Source organism: Centroberyx affinis, unplaced genomic scaffold (genome assembly GCF_046629955.1).
Source record: "Centroberyx affinis isolate AG114_WGS23_722 - 3 ecotype Tasmania unplaced genomic scaffold, CSIRO-AGI_Caff_v1 ptg003327l_1, whole genome shotgun sequence".
NCBI classification, from domain to species: Eukaryota; Metazoa; Chordata; class Actinopteri; order Beryciformes; family Berycidae; genus Centroberyx; species Centroberyx affinis.
In genome coordinates this window covers 188,807-209,601 of record NW_027281328.1, presented here as the reverse complement: position 1 = coordinate 209,601, position 20,795 = coordinate 188,807, and the positions used below count along the sequence as shown (strand labels likewise).

At 44.0% G+C, this 20,795-nt stretch overlaps 1 protein-coding gene across 2 annotated transcripts; it reads right to left on the bottom strand.

Moving 5' to 3' along the window:
• Positions 1–371: 371 nt before the first annotated feature.
• mfsd2ab (MFSD2 lysolipid transporter A, lysophospholipid b) lies at positions 372–19,406 on the bottom strand. 2 transcript variants are annotated; one of them, XM_071538682.1, is made up of 15 exons: positions 19,218–19,406; positions 15,804–15,929; positions 14,423–14,547; positions 8,283–8,406; positions 7,755–7,833; positions 7,412–7,602; positions 7,203–7,293; positions 6,622–6,627; positions 6,335–6,453; positions 5,792–5,875; positions 3,876–3,959; positions 3,539–3,651; positions 3,301–3,444; positions 2,666–2,842; positions 372–2,557 (listed from the first exon to the last, which is right to left on the bottom strand). In XM_071538682.1, the coding sequence occupies exons 1-15, from the start codon at positions 19,305–19,307 to the stop codon at positions 2,503–2,505; spliced, it is 1,608 nt and encodes a 535-aa protein (XP_071394783.1). In that variant the 5' UTR covers positions 19,308–19,406; the 3' UTR covers positions 372–2,502. The 2 variants fall into 2 exon arrangements, with proteins under 2 accessions (XP_071394783.1, XP_071394782.1); XM_071538681.1 differs by lacking the exon at positions 6,622–6,627.
• Positions 19,407–20,795: the final 1,389 nt, after the last annotated feature.

Below are 20,795 nucleotides of genomic sequence, written 5' to 3'. Positions count from 1 at the left end.
GTATTTTATTATCGCCATCATTGCTCCTGCTACAACTTTTGATGTTTAGAGCAGAAAATACTGGTTTGAAGATAAATAGAGGCTACTAAATATAGACTCAAATATTATTTATCTTTTCTGTAGTTGTTTTCCCACACAAAATATCCACACTTGATGAATGCATGGGATTTTAATGAATGTATGGGAAGAGTGGCCATCTGAGAGTGTGTTAGAGAGTTAATGAGAGAATTAGAGTTAGAAACAGTGGCTATGTGTTCTGTTGTGTGTTTTTCTTTCAGTCTTTGATTTTTAAAATATTAAAATTGGCTTTCTGTTGTGTTTCATAGTTATGAAATATTTTCAATAAATGCTGACAACTCAATCACAGTACACTTATCAATTAGTATTTATTAACAATATCTTTTTCATTTATTCTCAAAAACATCTCTTTTCTTAAATAACTACAGTACATCAATGTACAGAAGTTCATTTCACTTGCTGCCACAAATATCAAAGATATTTACAGGTTTTACATACACTATATACATATGCACAGGAGGCGTGTACACAAGGCTTGTGTGCTTCCCCGTGGGATTAAAGCTCACACTATTGGCTACAGCCTCAAGAGTCATGAGGGAAGTTCAACAGATCCATAAAAAGAAAATAAATTGAAAAAATAAAAATGGCACATTTATTATGTTGAGGGTTAGTAGGTGGAAATGTCATTGTGTTGGCATGTCTCTTCTTCTAGGGTTGTAAGGAACCTCCAGGAGGAAAAAGAGGAAGAAAAAGAGGCAATTTGAATGGCTAATGAAATATGAAGCATTTCACACCGGTAACCCAGTTGTCAGAATCAACATGTGTTGAAGATGCAACAGTATGTATAACATATGACACTGTATATAAACATATTCCATATCAAAAAGATATGAAAGACATCAATCCTTATTTTCATGACACGGATTGAGATGATCATAACGCATCCTGGTCAACTATACATTAATTTACAAAGTCGACAAACACACACACATAACATACGTACAAAAAAAAAAAAAAAAAAAAACATTCAAAAACACACAAGGCAGACTATAAGAAATTCACTTCCCCATCCTCCAATATTATTTTTTTTTTTTCACGATTTTGTGCTTCCCTTTTTTTTTTTAATGCATATGGAGCAAAAACAGTAGCATTAGCCGTGGCAGTAGCAACATGCATTAAAAGTCTTGTGAAGTTTACCATTTTAAAAACTGACTCTCCAGCTTGGGGCTCTTAACCATTAGTACACATTTTCCTATGTTCCCATGTTTGTCTTTTGAAATATACTTCATTCAAAACTCATTCAGGTAGAACGACAATCTTAAAGGCCTTAAATAGATTTAAATACTCAAAGAAGCATGACTTCCCAGCAAACATGAACTCAAAAACACTAAAATCAAAACTAATAAATACTTAAATAACGATGTCTCTAGATTAGTATCGGGTGAAGTCACGGTTTTGCTCGATATTGAGTAGATGAATAGCATTCAGAGAGAAGATTCCATCTCTCTTCAGTAGCTGTGCTATAAATAATGTCATGTAAATAATGTAATTGCTGGGTCAACATTGCGGTTACCTGTGCAAAATTAACTCCTCTCCTATTTTAGTGGTTTCAGTACAATGGTGGGGAACTAGAATATGCCTTTCAGTGCACAGCTGGTGCAGTTCAGCCACTGGTTTTAACATCACAGATTGTTAGTGTCTCCTCTGAGCAAAGCCAGTGGGATGGGAATGGGATGGAAACGATCAGGCCGATTGGTTTCAGTAAACTAAATGTGAAAAAAAAAAAACATACAAAAGAGAACGTGTTCCAAACAGGACCTAAATCAATGACTCAAGAGCAAAAAAGTGATAAGATAAACGTGTGCATATGATGCTGGGTAATGCTGTAGTGAAGACCAGTAGAAACTTGGATGAAGCACTTTTGTAGACTTCAGAGTCCAATTATATCAGTTTGAATTTTTGAAATTTGTGGAAACCAAAAACAGCCCCGAAATGAAGGCGCTGTCACCGTGTGTTCAAGTTTCTAAAGATGCTTACATCTCATGGAGAAGTTGTTTTAGTGCAGCGCTCAAGGTCACAAATTTTCAAGTTTACCTATGATACAGGATACACTGGGATGGAAACTGTTCAGTTCTAGCAAGTAGCACCAGTAAAGGCTGCACCGTGAAAAAACGCAGCACTCAAAAGTAGTTCACTATACAAAGAGTAAGGCTGTCGAGATTCTGAATTAAAGAAACAAAAATAAAGTGAGTTAATATCATGGAGGGAAAATTCGGCACAAATGCAGGGGGTAAGGTACTCGTTATCAGAAAGGCCTTGGCGTGGCTGATGACATTGTCTAGTTTATCAAGTTCTTGGAGGAGCAGCAATGCGATCGGACGAGGCAGTGTCTCTGTTATCCGACAGGCCCAGGTCCGTTTGGTCCCGCCCAGTGCAAACGGCAGTCGGTCGCCCGATTGTGCCCGTTGGGTTTCTTAAAAAGTCCTAGATCATGTTGGCCAGCTCTGTCGAGTCCGTTTCGGAATCTGCCTCGTTGTCCCTGCAAGAAAACAAGAAAGCCTCTTTAAGCCGGGAGTTTCGATTCACAGGCAAGCATGCAAGAGAGCAACAGCGGCTGACTAGCCGGCCGCCGAACCCGCCGCCTTACCGCTGTTCCTGGAGCAGCTTGCGGTTGCCCTGCCGCACCTCCTCGTTGATGGGATAAGAGCGGAATATGACCAGGCCGACCAGGATGAGAGCGACTGGTGCAGCGGACACCAGCAGTTTCAGGGTTAAATCCACCTCCTCTGGTTGGGAGCAGCCTCGAGTGATGTAGCCTGCAAAACTAGAGAGAGAGAGGAAGAAACGTGATTATTAAACTAAACAGAGACTTGTGCGAGCGATGGACATGAAAGGCATTTCACATCTTAAGGCATCACAGAGCATTAGCGTTTAGGGATAAATCTAGGATAATTCTCCAGAAATTGGTAAAACAGAGATCTAGATATGAGGCTAAATATCTCACCGCATTACGGATCAAAGGCCATCATTCTGCAGTAAAGCCAGTCATGTGATACGTGCACGCCATACACACACACTATGGCCTTACTGTACTAAATCAAATGAGTGCATTTGATTGAATTCCTTGCTTTGATGTGGGATTTGGCTTAGCCTCTTGTTCATGCCTTTCTTTATTGCGTGCGGGTTTTCCGGTCTGGCTAACTGTCTAAGACCTTCCAACACATTTTGAATGATTAAAAACCGAGGTTTTGCGTGTGTGTGTGCTTGCATGTGAGCACTTACTCTAAACTGAGCGTGGAGATGCCCAGGGAGACTCCAGAGGCGAACTTAGTGAAGAAGACGTAGAAGGAGTAGAAAATGGCCTCGTGGCCGGTGGAGTCTGGGTTGTGCACCTTGAAGTCATCGACCACGTCGGGCAGCATGGACCTGAAGGAGTCCGCGGAATCAGAATTAGTAATATGCAAACACAGCTAATGAAAACACTGTATAAACAGGCGAGAGCAGGGTCAGAGTGTCTTACCAAGGCAGCAGGAAGGCCGCAGCCACTCCGACCCCGGCAGCGAAGGAGACGATGTAGGTGACTATCAGGTTGCTCTTCACACACACCACCAGGATCATGAAGGGAACCACAGACTGGAAAGAGAAAATAAAAAGTCAGCCCACCATCACACACTGGATCAAGTTCCCCAAAACAGCCTCTAGGTGGCACTACAGCTACGGGGATTCCTACAATGCAACACGGCTCAAACCAGCACCCGCTCCCAGTATATCCTTCCTCATCCAGTTAAAAAAAAAAAAAAGGTTAAATTACTGTCAATCTTACAGTGGTGGCGTTTTGACATGACTGCGGGCCTTACCGAGGTGCCAATGTAAACCGCCGTCTTTTTCCCAAAGCGAGTCAGGAACCACTGCCAGAAGGGGATGGCCAGAGTAGCGGAGAGCTGAGAGGGGGAAAAACATTCAGAAGTCTCGGTTAGCCAACTGTTTTGTTGACACAAACACTGACAAAACCCCAGTGAAGCCCGGTGAATTCCGGGAATTCAGGCCGCCTTTTTTTTTTTAAAACACATGATTTCGCACAGGCAACAAAATGAAAAAGGAAGAACAATATTAGACACATCCTCTGAAGGTTTTGGTTTCCGTTTCGGGCTGAGCATGACCAGATGTGGTGATGCAGAAGGGTGTTTGACGCCTCTCGTCTGCCAATCACAACAGGGAAAACGGACAACAATATCGCGTCTGCAGCCTTTCCCAAACGCGGCCATCTGACCCTTTGGCCAGAGGGCCAAAGGGGCCAAAGGGCAAACCAAAGGGTTTGCCCTTTGACCCCCTCCATGTTTGACCAGTGAGAAGGCAAAGATAACAAAACCGATGGCGCAACAGTGTTTTTCCATCTTTTTGGGATGAGCATGGTAAATGAAATGCTAATGCTGCTGGTCTAGTTGCACAGAAACCTTTGTGTTCCTGTGGTTTTCTCTGCATCAGCCATTGTCTGTGATGTGGTTTCTCATTATGAGCAACTGTGCGTCTCCGTCCCCACATCCTTTGTATTTGCATGTGTGAGCTTTCTTTTCTGGGTTATCCTCATTCTAAATTCGCCAGACTAGCATGTGAATCATCTCCAAAAGCAATCAAAGTCTAAGGCTTCTTCCTGGCAATGCCGCCATCACCAGCCTTATCGCCCTGAAGTCTAGCGCTGCCATCAGTAAAAATGACTTTATCTCCTAAGCAGGAATCGTAAAAAAAACCCTTGCACGTCTCACACAGCTGACCTCTGCGTATTCTAAACCTCCTCCTGGAAAGCAACGTGCCATGTGGCGTGCTCTTCTCAACGTGCCTCACACCAGCACAACGAACACACAAGATCCCTTTGTTTTGTTGTCATTTGATTAACTCCCCGCTGCTCTCGGACAATGTTTCATTTCATCCGACCTCTGCTGTTCCGCCGCCCCTATTGGGTTACTGCTTATTATCTCATGTACTGTAAAAAACGATTCCTGCTGGTTTAGCTGGTTTAGTCTTTCCCTTTTGGCGTTCACACGGCCGGTCAGTTAGTTAGTTCGATGTCTCTTCAACATAGTGAGGATTAGGGTCACCTCGTGCTGATCCTGGATCTCTTAGTAAGGGGCGACCTCTGCTCACAGCTCACTGTGATCGTGTTAAGGTCTCTCAAAAAGTCATTTCACTACATAAATGAAACTTACTTCAAACAGGTCACTCCCTTGCCTCTGTAATCCTTTCCATAAAGTAAAGGATCAGAGCGTGTAATCTTTTCAACCTCACTAACCCGAGGATAGTTTCTCACCCTGTACAGTTCCACTGTGCTTGCTAGGCACGCCTAGCCTTTAATGGGACTTGATACCTGTCAGGACATGATGGTCTTTGATATGAAAAACATCTCTCTGCCTACAGGTTTATGTAAAAAGGAGGAAAGGGATACAGAAAAAAAGATAAGGACGTGAACTGGGATTTCCCATGACCGAGTCTTGCATTGGCTCCTATGCTGAGTCTTTGCTATCTGTGGGAATAGGCTGGCATTCAGGCCCACCAGCCAGAGAGAACACACATCATGGAAATGGGCAGCTAGGAGACACTGGCTTCTAACTGGGTGAAGACTGGGCTTGTAACTCAAGAGAATTTATGTCCTGTGAGGGGAGGCTTTTGTCTGCACTCTGAGTAATGGCTTAAGTTCTTCCATGGAACAGTGCACCTATCTGTTTGTATGAAAATGTCACCCGTGTGTGTGTGTGTGTGTGTGTGTGTCTGTACTCACCATGATGACCAGTAGAATGTTCTGGAAGTCATTCCTGAAGCCCAGTGTGGAGCTGCAGAACAGGGCAAAGTTTCCCTCCAGGAGCTGCAGAAGGAAGCACACAGACACGCTCAGTAACGTTTTACAGCCGACACACACACACACACACACACACGCATGCACGCGCACGCACACAAACACCTCAGCCCAACCTTGCAGGCGCCAAGTAAACTGTGGCCGAGAGCGCAGACCAGCGAGACACTCCCAACGTTTAACATGAGAAGCTGCTTAGCCCAATAACCACAAAAATAAACACACAGTCCGTCAGGCTGAAGGAGTATTCTCGTCCACATGCAAAGAGCGGATGGCAAACTGCCTCACCGAGCTATAGTGAGGGTTAGCACAGTGTTTACAATACTGAGGAGAGGACTAAAGGCCTAGGTGAGGCTGCGGACCGTGACTGACTGTGGCCATGCCTAAGCTGTGTTTATTATCCAACAGTGAGCGTGGATCTATCTATCTATCTGATGTCATTTGGGTGTGTGTGTGTGTGTCTACACTCACCATGAAAGCCAGTGAGGTGAAGAGGAAGCCCATGACCAGTTTGGCATAGGGTCCATGTCCCATCACCAGCCTTATCCCCTGGAAGAAAGACATGGGCTCGGACCTGGGACGACAGGAATCTGGAGGGAGGAAAAAGAAAGAATGCAAACATTAGATCCACTTGAATTCAGTTCCATTCATTCATTCATTTCTACACCCTTTCAGTAAATCTGCCACGAGGAGCCGCCTTTGAAGGTCGTCGTTTGGTTGATAAATACGTCTGTTTGTAAAGTCCCATCGCTGGTCACGAGGCTCTTAATTCGACCGTGAAGCCCACACAGTCATACCACAGAGAACAGGGATGACACTGCACGGCGTCCCCATCGGACCACAGTGGAGACACCAATAACAGCTGTGTCACATGAGGACGTGTGTGTGTGTGTGTGTGTGTGTGTGTGTGTGTGTGTGTGTGTGTGTGTGTGTGTGTGTGTCTGCATCCAAACAGACCGCTGATGTGACGTTGCAAAAGGTTCAACTCAAGCAACTGAGGCATTTTAGGGACATTTAATTGTGACTAAACACCATGAACCCAGGCTCATTTAACTTTACCAAGATGTGCTTTCTTGATTAAATAATTAATAATTTAAACAGAAGAATGCATTGACCCCTGTTATGTACTGTAATGCACAATGCATAGCTCTGAATGCAAGGGATAAATCACTCATATAAGAAAAACAAAAAAAAATCCCCCACACTTTTTTTTCCATTTTGGTTTACAAATGGCAATGAAAGGAGTGGCATACGGCAGTTGAATGGAAGGATGGAGGGATGGAGGGATGGAGGGATGGAGGGATGGAGGGATGGAGGGATGGAGGGATGAACGGCTTACCTTTTTGCTCTCTCACGCCGAAGAAAAGAACGATAGCACAGAGGACGTAGATGCCGCAGATGACACCGGAGGCGATCATGTAGGCCGTTTTCTGTCAGAGGGAAGCGAGGGGAGAGATGAGAGTCAGCCGACACTTTATCCAACTGACACCAACTTTATCCTTCATTTAACTGTGACTAACAAATGTGTGTGTGTGTGTGTGTGTGTACCGTGTGGTCCAGGGAAATGACGGGCACAGTGGCGTTGCCTTCAGGTCCGGCGGTTGTCAGGGACGCAGAGGCGTTGCCCAGCTTCCCCGTCAAGTCCCCAGGCACGGGGATGCAGGGCGCGTTGGCCATGCCCACGATCTGCCCCTGGATGGCTGTACCAATCACAGTGCCCAGGACCTCCACCGTCATCCCTGATTGGAGGAGAGAGAGGGGGGAGGAAGTTGACACAGCGGAAGCGACACACCGGACTTCCCATTTGTCAGGAAAGTCATTCAGGATATAATAAATTTACACGGCAAGTTCCTCCTTTTTAAAATCGATAGAGGAAGTGTGTGATACTCACTGTACGCGGTGGCCGAGTCTCTCTCTTTCTGCTCGGAGCTGATGAACATGGTGAGGGCAGAGTAGGGCACATGGAAGCACTGGTGGAGAGAAAGAGTAATATGATGAGAAACAGTTGAGTTTTATTGAGTTCATCCTCATTGTGCAATTTCACTCCAAAATGCGATATTTCCATTTTGGAAAGATTTCACTCCCTGAAGTTCAAGTCAATATTTATTTTGTATGCAAATATGTTAAGATGACTTTTTCCCATAACCCCATAATGTGCTTTACTTTTATGCAAGCAATCATTTTGTAGGTGAGTAGGTGTGATTTTTTTCCCCTTAGATGGTGAATAACTCATTTTGGCATGAAACTTTTCCACTGCTCTTCAGTCAACAACCTGGTATTGTATGTGTGGGACAAGTGAGCATTCGTCAGGTGTGTGTGTGTGTGTGTGTGTGTGTGTGTGTGTGTGTGTGTGTGTGTGTGTGTGTGTGTGTGTGTGTGTGTGTGTGTGTGTGTGTGTGTTTGTGTGTGTGTTACTCACTGTTTGAAGGGTCTGGAAGAGGCAATAGAAGACCAGGTACCAGATGACCTTGCCATCTTCAAACGGGGGAACGTACCATATGAGGAAATAGCACAGCACAGCTAGAGGGGTGGAGAGCAGGATCCTGCAGAGGGATAGGACGGACAGAGGAGATGGAAAATGAGGAGAGAAAGGGGGGGGGGGGGGAGAAAAAAACAACAACAGCGGATGAAAACGTGATCCTAGTCAAGCGTGTAACACAAACTCCTGGGACAATAAGCAGCCTGTCTGAAGAGAGGCCGCTCATTACATAATGAAGTTGCGCCCGTTTCAAATGAGTGCCTGTCATTCATTCAGTTTCTGCCAACTACTGCTCAGCTCAGCAACTCTCACCGTATGCTGTTTGACACTTGGTTTAACTGTCTCATACTGATCTGGTTATGTCACATTATTATTAGTAGGGGCACAGCCTTCTCAGAACACAGGTCTAAACATGCATCAGATGAAGTAGATGTGGCCTGATTAAACGTACTGTGTTTTACATTCTCTTAAAGCCATTTTGATCTGAAGGCTTGAAATTTGTTTCCTATACAAATATAAATAGTGAAGTTGATGCCTATGTATGAATTTCTTTCCAAAGCCTTTGCCTTTCCATCAAGGCAACGGGTGTCAACTTGAAAGAATCTAAAATATAAGATAGTTTTGATTTGTTTAATACTTTTTTGGTCACTGCATAATTCCTTGTGTGTTATTTCATAGTTTTGGTGTCATTCCCATAATTCTTAATTGTGAAAAATAGTAAAAAATAAAGAGAAATGCGCGTTTCCAAACTTTTGGCTGGTAGTAACACTGGGGAAAAGAGCCAACCTGTAGACAAATTGGCTAGTGTCTTTGTTTCTGGCTTTAATACATAAACAAGGACTGAAACACCCACCCTTATATAGAAGTGTTAAAAAAAAAAGCATGCAAGGAATTCAAAGGAGGCATAATGTTCATCTGAATAGGAACATGCCATTCTATTTTTCCTAAACGCATCCATGTGATCTGTTCTCCTCCTTCTTCCAGCTCTAACATCCAGTAAATCCACTCCATGAGGTCATTTTAAGGGGAAAAACAGCTGAGGGCCTGTGGGAGAATTGTGTAAACGTCTTTGATCACTTCCTGGCCCCATTCAGCTGCTTCCTGTGGTCTGACCGGCACCCTCCAATCAGATGCGAGTTTGAGAATGCGACCACAGTTCTGACACAGAAATAAGAGTCTTGTGCCTTGTGAAAAGGGAAGTAGCCCAGGGCATCCTGCTATCGGACAACATTCTTGAGGATATGATCATCAAAAGTGATTCATCCTTATCAAACAGTATATGAAGTCATAGTATCACAGCATGCCATAAGAAACCCCATCTCATAGTTTCCAACATAACATAATGACTTAGGTTCTAGCCATGGCACTGCTAAAAATAAATGACAAAATTACAAAACTATTGCATAGCCTAGATGCACAGTTGGTCAAGATGTAGGCTTACTGCATACTTGCCACATTCCCTATAAGTTCATACATCAAGTGACGGAGCTTTACTCTTCATGTAAACCAGAGGCATGTGGGTGAACACATTTGGAAATAAGAGAATATCAACTCAACTTTGCCTTGGCAAGTCTCCTTCACTTCAGTTGTACTTGCATGACCCTTTTTTACAGCAATAACCGGGGCGCGGCCTGTATTGTTAGCAGTCTTGTGCTATCAGAGACTGAATATCTTCACTGCATGATGACAACTTCTCTTCTATTACCTTCAGGCTATTATTTCCCCTCTTTTCTCACCACTAAAATCAATGGATAAGCCTATCAGGAGATATACTTTGATGTATGCACCGTAAAGTCTACTAAAGCTACAGATTAGAGCAGAAATGCAAAGAGGTGTGGCGTTCAGCAAGCTCCCTCATGCATGTGATCTGATAACCGACAGGCAGCATGTTGTGTAAACGATCGGTGTGTGAGTATGCAAGGGTGGTTTTGCCAGCTCACCGACATTAAGCAGACGTTTTAGCGATGGATTGAGGTGACCGGCGCACTTGGGAATGCATTTTGCGTACACCGGTTTCCTCTGCGCCACGTGTCCGGACACACCTACCAAATTAGGCATTGGCCCATGTCTGTAAGGGTGATTTGGATTTAAAAACTCAGTTGCAGCTCGATGTTAGCCTACTGACAACAGCCTTTAATTTAATGTTTCTTTTCATTCAAACACCCCAAAACATGGGGAATCATTATGTGAAACAGGCTAATAGCCAAAACCTAAAGAACAGGTTCAAACTATGAGAGCAAAAGGTCCCATGTCTTTCCTATGGACTTTCTAAACTTCTAGTCACATCTTTATTCAGTGTATGCTATTCTATAACAGGCTGCTAGGGCAAGCCAAGAAGTGCATGCAGGATTGCACCCAAACAGCAAGCCATAACTAGTGGCATACAATATGATGCCTTGGCATCAAATTACAATGTCCTCTGAAATAGCAGTGCTGACCAGGGGAGAGCGGCTTACCTTCCTCCTAGTAAGTTAACTTATCAGGTCTTGATAAGTTAACTCATCATGTGAATCTATCACCTGGGAAGTTAACTTATCAGCCAATATAATGAATTAGAACAGCTGAATGCAAAAGGAAGCTGGTGTCATTAAACAGTGATTATTTATTTTATGGGCTTATTATGATACTGTTCATTTTGGCGACCATTGTGACCAAATTGTCCTGTGTACGCATACCAAGGAGGTTTCATATTATCATTAGAACATGCTTGTGGGTGAACACATGTAAATAATTAAATATGAAAAATGGCTCCACACAGCAGATTTTCTGTTTCGAGGCCTCGCCTTCATTCCTCAACAGTGACTGTCAATTATATAAGAACTCAGCAGAGAAATGTCACCAGGCGAGAGAGACCCAATATTTGTTAAAGCAGTAATGTAACACTAACAGTGTCCAAAGAAATTAATTTCAATTTATGTTCAGAAACTTGCACTATCCCCAGGAAACCTGCAACCTGTCACTTGAGTCTATTGCAGTAGATGTGCAGCAACAGGGGAACTCAGACACTGCTCCTGTGTAGCCACTTGAACTGTAGTAACCTCCTGGATTCCTCAGCCAGTCTTTAAAAAATCCAACCAGGGCCCTCACAGCTGACAGCTGCCACGCCATTGGCTGAGGCCAGTGGTGTGTTGTGGGCTGGACCAATGAGAAGCCAGCCTGGCTCCTGGTCACCCCTCCCCCACCTCCCCGCTCCTTCTCCGCACCGAGCTTTGAAAAAGGAGGAGCTCCCGCCTTCCTTCTTCTCTCTCCTCCCCCTCCCCGCCCTCAGGCACCACAGAAACACACCTAATTTTCTCCTGCTTCCTTTATGACTGACCTGACCGTAATGTGACTGAACTTGCCGACCGCTCCTTCATCCCTCCCTCTTCCACCGAACACACGCCTTGTTTATGCTCTGATAACAAATGGATGAGGATATCACATCGCAGATCACAAGCAGCACCCAGCCTGACCCACTTTACTAAGGCTTCAATCCTGATGGATATTTCAACACTGGATGAAGATGATGATGATGATGATGATGATGATGATGATGATGATAGCACTTAGCCTACCTCTCTCGCAAATCAACTCAATTCAGTTACAAAATTGCCCAAGCAGTATACAAAATATCCAGTTTACAAAAATCCAGTTTATGTATTCAAACCAAATCCAATCAAATCAGATGATAAATTATTTGGTTTAAATATATGTACTAGTCACCAAAATCTGTAAATCCGATTTGTACACCACTGCAGTTTTCCATTTAGATCATAAAATTCTCATCTAAACCTGAAAAACTAGAGGGGTATTTTTAATCTAATTTACAGATCCAAGTCCTGTAGTTTCAATTTCAATTCTAAAACAACTTAACAGACAATACTCCATTGGAAACCAAACATCTGGCACTTCTGTGGAACTGCCACGCAACTGCAACAGCATTAACAGGAAGATCATTCTTCTGTGCACCAAATTAATTATTCAGGTGTTCACTCATTGCAAACACTCCCGAGAGAGGACAAACAGAGGAAACTGATCGCGCCACAACTGGGACCAGCTGGGACTTCCAGGACTGGATCTCCCTCCCAGGTGTGTCCCTCACTGCACAAGGCGACCCTCTGAGCGGCTCATTTCAACATGTCTTGGGATATTAGATCATGTTATATTAGGCAGGTGGCCTGTCGCTCTCCTGTGTGTAAATGGATGCCTCCACTGAACCTTTAGTGGTGAACCAACTCTGGGGAGATCATACTCATGAGGCGTAGGGGTAGACAATTAGTTTAGTCCAGCACTCAGCTCTTCAGCTCCCTGCGGAAAAAAACATAGCTAGATGCTTTTCAACATCTACCCTTGATACTTAAGGTGTGAGGCAACCCTTCCCAACATCAGTGCAAATAAATATTTGGATATAAACAGTACAAATTTGTGCTATCCCCTCAACTGACGCGAGTGGTGTCTCGTCAATTTAAGGAATGCAGACAAACCCCCACCCTAGCCCCGCCCCAATCCAGTCCTCTCCATCACCGCCTTATTGCCTATTCCACTGGCCCATTTCTGTCCTTCTTGCCACCCTCGCAAGATACCCCAGCTTTCCAGTTGGATCTAGCAGCCACTAAAGATCGCCTGCCCAGACTCTCTGAAACATCTTCCGTGTTGAAAGGAGACTGACTCACTCGCACCCTGTGCTGTACTTCTCTCACATAAGAGCATTACTGACACCCTCAGACCTGCACCGAGAGCCACAGGAACGCATGCCATGTTTGACGATGGAACCAGAGCCAAAAGTCATACGATATGCATTGGCAGATATACCACAGCTATAGTTCAGAGATGAAACCATGTGGGTTGCTCAGTAAGAGATGTAATACTGAGAGACAGGGAAGTGGGGGAGGGGATGTAGCAGCTAACAAGGGTCAGTAACCTTGGCTTGAAAAAGCCTGCAGCATCATAGGCCCCCCTACCAGACAAAGGCACCACCAACGAGACAAAAACGCAACGCAAGGATCAGCGACGTTTAGTTTGCTCCAGGCGATGTCACCCCACATGAGAGGATTCCACAGAAAGAGGTCAAGTTGCACTGGCCAAATTGAAATAAAAATCAAAATACTGAGTAAAATGATCCCATGTTCCACCCAACAACTACCCAGGTCAAAATCTGAGGTTCAATTTGTACAAATGAGACTATTATCAAATATAGCTGAAAATGACAGGCTATTCAAAACATACAGAGATGGAGGTCTCACTCCTCTAGAGGAATTCTCTCTGAAAAGGGGGAAGAAACCTGGTGAGGTTTGTATGCTTGCTGTGAAAAGTAGACTCCCTCGCAGGCAGGAGTTGTATTTATCAATACCATGCCAGAGGCCGTGCTGTGGGAAATGTGCAAGACCAGCGCAAACCCTCCATATTTTCTCTATTAAAAAAACGAAAACGCACAAACAGCCAATTGTTAAGGGGTTTTCTTTGTGTTTTAGCCTCAGTGGTGAAGCCACTGGACCTCTCTACGGAAAGCATTTTTCATTGCAATATTTTATAGTTGGAACGCAGTAAAGTCTTTATGATTTGTGGTGGGTGTGAGAGAGGGAGAGAGAGAGAGAGAGAGAGAGAGAGAGAGAGAGAGAGAGAGAGAGAGCAGGGGAGACAAGAGTGTATACGCATGTGTGGGTAATGAGGAAGCGGTATGGCAGCGATTGCATCAGCATGACCCTTAGTAACCCTCTCGTGGATGACGTTGGAATTTCAAACAGTCACAGCACGAGACCCCACCCCCAAACACACACTGACACTTGTACATCACAGGAGAACATCCACTGGGCTGTGACTCATCAAGGCTGAAACGTAAAGCCCCCCCCCCATCAGGGATTTCCAAAAGCAAACACATGAACACGAGTGCTTCAAGAACTTGTAGCTGAGCTTTATCAACAAGGCAGTGGAAACGGTTAGGGAGACAGAACCTGAACTTTCTAACTAGAAGAGGAGGAAGGGGGGAAGGAAGTTTCCTAAACAGATTTAACCCTGTAGATCTAAATAATTTTTTTCTAGAAATGGTAAACCAAATAGGACCAGAATGTAGAGTACTGGTCCCAGCTGGGAGTTGGACTTACCAGGGCAGCATGCGTCCGAAGCGCGTCCACGGGCTGCGGGACACCAGGAAGCCCACTGTGGGGTCCGTTACCGCGTCCCAGGCCCGGCCCACAAACAGGATGATGGACGCATAGAAGGGATCCAGCTGTCAAAGTGGAAGAGTCGGAAGAATATTAGAGCAAACGGCTGACAAGAAGGTAGAGGGAGGCACAAGTAGTAGAGGTGTTTTACTTGTCTATGACCCACTCCATCATCATTTCCTTTGAATGGCTATACACACAAACCATTGGCGATAGGTCATTTCCTGATACTACACAAACCAGTATTACCAGTACCCACTCAATCCCTTTGCTATCATATAAAATGACTCTACATACAGTACAAGGTATCTTACAGGTACATCAGTCCATCCCTTCTAAGAGAATAACTAACCATCTCCACAAGCTCACAGACCATGCACGGCCTGTGTTGGAAGAGCTGAAAGAGATTCCTGAAGGAATCAAACCACTTTTCGCTGAGGTAGCAGTTCAGCAGTTAGACAAAGGTAAAGGGTGTAGCTCTGGAACATGCTGTGCGGTGTTTAGTTATACGCTTTTTTAAGTAAATAGACAAAAGGCAACACTTGGCAGGAGTCAAGTCAAGCAGCGATGCCGGCACTTAGCAGCTCTGCTGGTCTTCTATTCTTATTCAGCATGCATGGATGGCAAGCCTCAAAGGAAGCTGGGCAGGATGAATGCTAGACCTCCTGACTGTATTCTGCTCCATGCTGTGTCACCCAATAGACTCTTAATCACTGATCTTAGCGGCCTGACTACCCCTGGGAAGCCGTTGACTTACACGCCATCTTGGCCTTGGACAATCAGATTAGTGTCAAAGCCCATTAAAGCAAGCCCCTCTTAGTCATGCTACCAACCGGCCTCCCTCCTTTTCACCCCGACCTTTTCAGAACAAGCCCCGGTAAGCTTTCTGATGTTACAGTAGAGCACCATCATGGAGTTAATGAGGGAAACAAAAGAAAAACTTTTTCCACCTCTTCATTTTTCCAGGACAATGGTGGCATTGTCGGCGAGCCTTGGCGGTCGCCATGTCCTGTATGTGCCCTTGTAAGACGGGTGCTTTGGGGGTGCAGGGAGGATCATGTACAGCCCCGTGCCCTGAAGTCCGTACATGCCAGCCAACATACTGCGCTAGGACAGCACAGTGTATGGAAAAGACAGTAATGGACACACAGCATGTTCCCACTGTGGAGGTCCTTCAAGGCATTCCGGGTGGCTGCGGGTGACGGGGTCTTTTTAGTGAGCCTATTTATCTATATTTAGGTCCATGTTATGAAAGGGCTCCTTAACATCTGAAGAGGTTGGGTCATGGAGGTTTAGAAATAATATCGGACCACCAGCTCACCTGAGCCACATCCAGTAGGTAGATCTGAAGGAAGAAGCCCAGGGCGCATCCTGTGATCTGGTAGGGCGCTCCACCGACGGCATAGCACAGCTTGCTGCAGACTGACAGCCGGTTCCTCTGCTCCCGCTGGGAGAAAAAGGAGAAAAAGAAAACAGCATGTTAATCGATGAATGAGAATCAATCAGGTTAGCCCTAAAAATGGAACCAGGGTTAGAAACGTACAGGAACGCAGACAAAATGGCAGACATACAAGCTTACATATCTAGCTTACCAAGTGGTGTAAAGATAATGCCTAACAAATGAACATTGACACACAGTCGATATTAACCTATTTTTGGAGAAAGCTGCCTTAACACTAAGTATCTGCAGCAGTTTACAAGTGTTTTCAGGTTTGGCCCTTGGCAGAACCTAGCTCTCATAATCATAGGAGTGGTCTATTCTGCAGAGTTGAGTATGGCAGCCTAATCCAAAATGGGGTAACTGCAAAAAACGATCATCTAGTCACTTTCCCTGGCTTATTTGGTCAGATGACTTTCTCACTTCCCCAATTTGATCTCATACTCTCGTTCCCCTCACTTCTCCAATTTGATCTCAACCCCTCGCTCTCCCCATCTTCAAACAATTTCCCCTATTTCTCACTTCTCTGTTTACAGCTTTAGCCCTCTTTAACAAGTGCCTCACAAGGAATGTGGCCTAAATTCTTAAGAGCCAGAGACACCAGAGTTTCGTTGGCAACAGCATAACCATCAAGTAGCGTATTTGGCAGAGCTCAGGGACTGCTACTGGGAAACAGCCTTGATTTTGTCTGAGCTGTCCCATGTCATTTTCTAATAGGCCTAATATTTTCCTCAACAGACAAAGAGTTTGTTGAAAGACCACTCTAACAGCAACGCCAGTCTCTGCCCGGTCGCTTTGTGCCAGGGCCAGGTTACAGCACCAGGGTGTCACTCAGACACCTAAAAGCCAGGGTGACAGCACTTTGGCTGGGACCTTAACACCCACAGGGATGCCTGCCAGTTTGACCAGGGCTCCAACCGCTGGCTGTGTGGCCGGCAGCCAGTCAGGGGGATGAACACACACCCTCCCCCCTGACCAATCAAAAGACTGTGGTTGGTGCTGCCTAACCTGCACTCCCTCTAAGTTGACGAAACAACTAGTGTCACTTGTGTCAAGTGATGGAAAGGCTACTGTCAAGGGTCTCAGACCAAATGTAGGCTTTTATCTGGCTAAGCAACTAAAAGTCAAGATAATACATCCTAGTATTGATGATGGCCTTGAACTGCAAATACATTCCAGCATTCCTAAAGTTAAGGTCATTGATATGTGTGCGAATGACAACCAATGGACACTGCCTCATCTAAGATCAGGCCAGCACACAAAACACCATTGTGACTGTAGCTGGATGAACTAGCCTCTGTCTTGTTGATAAACCCAACCCAGCCTTTGTTTAGGTGACAAAACGTTCTCCGGCTGAAATGGGATCCCACCATAACAGAAGGGATCATTCATGTGGTGACAAAACACAATGGCTGGCATACAACAGTTGGGCTACCTGGTGATTCAGGTCATGTCTCCATGGTGGTGAAAACAGTCTTACAGATCAAACTTGACCCCACTATGTGATGCACATTATTCGCAAAATAAACAGTACACCTGTAAACCTGAAGCCCAGTAACATCAACTCAAGGGTGGGCAGACAGCGGTTGGATAATTGCCTCACAGCCTCCAAGAGTCCAACTCACCTTTGGTACACTCACTGCATTTTATAATGCAGCGAGTGTACCGGCTGGTTCATGATGTACTATTGCAGGAATGTGTTAGTGTGAGTTATGTGTGCAGACCTACACGTCACCCTGTCTATGCAATTCCATACTGTGATCAAAATATTCCTCCTTGCATAATGCATCCTAACCCTATACGTTGCAGTAGAGCAGGACACCCATTACTCTGTTTGACATCTTCCAAAAATAAGTCAGCCTGCCCCACACACAGGGAGCCCTCTGTATGTAAAGAGATTCAGCCTGCCTTCTATATCCTGACATGCAAATTAGCCTACTATTACCACCAATACTAAGCTACTACTTCTAATCTATCTACTACTAATCATAATGTTATCACTGTAGCCTGAAAGCAGCAGGCTCAAGTCCCAAGTTAGCAGGCACAAGCTGATAAGTGGGTTTTCAAATCCTCGCAGGTTAGAAATGAATTATCAGTTTAGTTTTGGCAACTGATGAGAGACATAAAACACTTTGAATAGCTGAGGCTGCCCGCTATTCAAGTTGGAAATGTCAAAAAGTTCGCTTCAGATTTGACTGAGGGAAATATCCCCTGCTTGCTCCCTCCCTGTATAGGACACGTCGCCTTGCTGGTTGCTGCCCTGCCGCACAGTCACAGCCGTCTGCTGCCTTCATGTGCTGTCGGAAATATGGGAATTATGACTGAAGAGAATCTCAACAAAATGGGAATTTTCTTTGATACCTGAGTTGCCGAGATGTGACTTTAAGAGGGAAAGACAGCACGGAAGCAGTATCAACATTGATGGTGAAAGTGATGTATTACACAACACGGTTTGGCTAATAGCTAAATTAATTAAAACACCCTGATGCACACTTTCTCCTCTTCATTTTAGCTACAGCACAAAGTGACTCTTCATTTCTAACAGCCATCAACAGCTTCTTTTGTTATAGGGTCCAATTTATTATAATGTCCGACCAAAAAGTACTTTAATGCGCCTACAAATCTATTACAACTATTTAACTCAGAAGCAGCCGAGCTTATGAGGAGCACATGAAGGCAGCACAGGGCAGACACCCCTATATATTGATGACTGACTCCCAGAAAATAACTGACATAATTTTATACCTTACCTCATATTATTAAACAACATCAATCTACAAACGAAAAGTAGGCTTTATGAGAGAACGATTTATCCGCAGTTTGTCTAGTTTCATCAAGTATCTGTAAGCGTTTTTGATGCCAATTAGACTGAACTACAGGAGCAATTTTGCCGTGTGAATTTCTGACTTAAAACCGGTAGATTTAGCTCTGTTGGAGATTTAATAGCCTACATTTGAAGACTTTCTCGCGATGTGCAGACCCAGATGTCCAGAGGGGAAGGGGGGTGGGTTTACTGGGAGGCTGGCAGCATTGATTATTTCACGAAATTAACAATTTCACTCTCTCAACAATGACTCCCACTCGGTTGATCCCCGTGTAGACATTTCACAACGACGAATGACTCACGCCCACGAAATGTCAAATCCCCGCTGTGGTTCATTCATTCACTCACTCATGTTTTAAGATAAATTACCATCAGAACCACTCTCCTAAGCTTTGCCGCGCTCTCTGGTGAGGCTATGGAGATAAGAACCATAAAACCATAAAACAAAACTGTAAATCAATGAATGGACTCACCTTCCCCGCGAGCTTGATGCCATCCGAGCTGACCGGTTTATTCAATAAACTGGCGTTGGAGTATTGTTCAGCTCCTTCTCCTTTTGCCATAGCCGAGCTTGGTCTATTTGTTGACTGTTCAATATAAGGAAAAAAATAATATCAAGTCTTCTATACGATTGAGAAACACCTTCCGAGATCCTCGTAGTTTACAATCAATTTGGAAACTGAAGGGATGTGGTGGCACACAGGGTGGATGTAGTAATTTTTAGAGCTCCCCGCCCCTTTTTTTCAACGGACCATTCACCCCATCACTGACCACGCCCCACTATAGGCGGGGGTAGACCGGCGCGGTTCCCAAGCTGCGGCCCGGGGACCCCCAGGGGGACCTCGAGGGTGCCCCAGGCGGTCCCCAGGCAGAAAAGAAGAGGAATACGTTCAGCTTCACTACTATTTCATCCATTCGATTGTATAGTGGTCGGACAGGATATACAATCATTATTCTGATCAGGTTTCACAGTTTCCACTAAACATTTTATGCTGTAAATTCACACACCATTCCCACATCCTTTTAATGTGTTATTTACATATCATTTGATGATATGACTGAGAATTTGATTTTCACTTAGCTGCAAATGTTTCACATCTTTGGTATATTTTCATATTCTGCTTTAGTCCTGTTCTACTGCTATTATTTTGCATGCCCGTATAATGCTGCAGTTCATATTTTCCTGCTTTCATTCAGGCACTTAACATGTTCTAGTATTTGAGTGTGCATTATGTTTAATACTCCCCCATCTGCATTATTCCCATTTATATTCTATTTTTCTTGTGCACTATCTTTGTGCACTATCTCTATTACTATTATATACTGTATTTCAACAAACAAAAATCTTCTCAGATGTAGAGAGACAAAATCCTATCAAACGGGAGTCCATGGTCTAATGTGGGTCTATGAAGATGTGCTCCACATGACTGTAAATTGGAAACTGGAAATCAATATTTTGCTTGTGATTTTGATTGGTAAATTGGTGATTGCATCAAAGTGAATCTACTACAAAACATAGCCCACAATTAATTTTGCCTAAAAAGAACTGTTGATGAAGTCTAAAGACTAACCTGATTCCCTGTACAGCAAAAACATATATTTCACATACCATAATGGAAAAAAACAACAACTATAATAATGCTAACAGAAATTTCAGAAGGATACTATACCAATTTCACAACAAAAATATAAGTCCCTATGGGGATATCATAGCAATACTGTAGTGATACCATAGGAGAAAATATGATAAAGCACAATAAGGTCACTTTAAACTCACTACAGACACACTATGGGAATATTATAGTGATTCTTTGTAATTCTCCAGAGCATGATTAGAGATATGTTTAAAATATACAAAATTGCCCAAAATGTAGGCTACATAACACTGTTTTGGCATATATTCTATACATAGCCTACTGTATATTTTGAATATCCTTGCAGATATGCAATATGTTGTCAACAGCTTATAGGAAGAAAATACATTTCAATTTTCCAAAATATATTGTGAAGGAATGTCATCTACATGTATAAATACATTTTTTTTTTTTTTT

What these genes read in the sequence shown, in the direction of transcription:
- mfsd2ab (XM_071538682.1), bottom strand. Translation starts at nt 19,307, where the DNA reads ATGGCAAAAGGAGAAGGAGCTGAACAATACTCCAACGCCAGTTTATTG. An exon ending in TTCGGACGCATGCTGCCCTG is followed by an intron (nt 8,407 to 14,422) that starts GTAAGTCCAACT and finishes ATCCCTCTGCAG; the next exon opens with GATCCTGCTCTCCACCCCTC. An exon ending in TCATTTCCCTGGACCACACG is followed by an intron (nt 7,294 to 7,411) that starts GTACACACACAC and finishes TCCCTCTGACAG; the next exon opens with AAAACGGCCTACATGATCGC.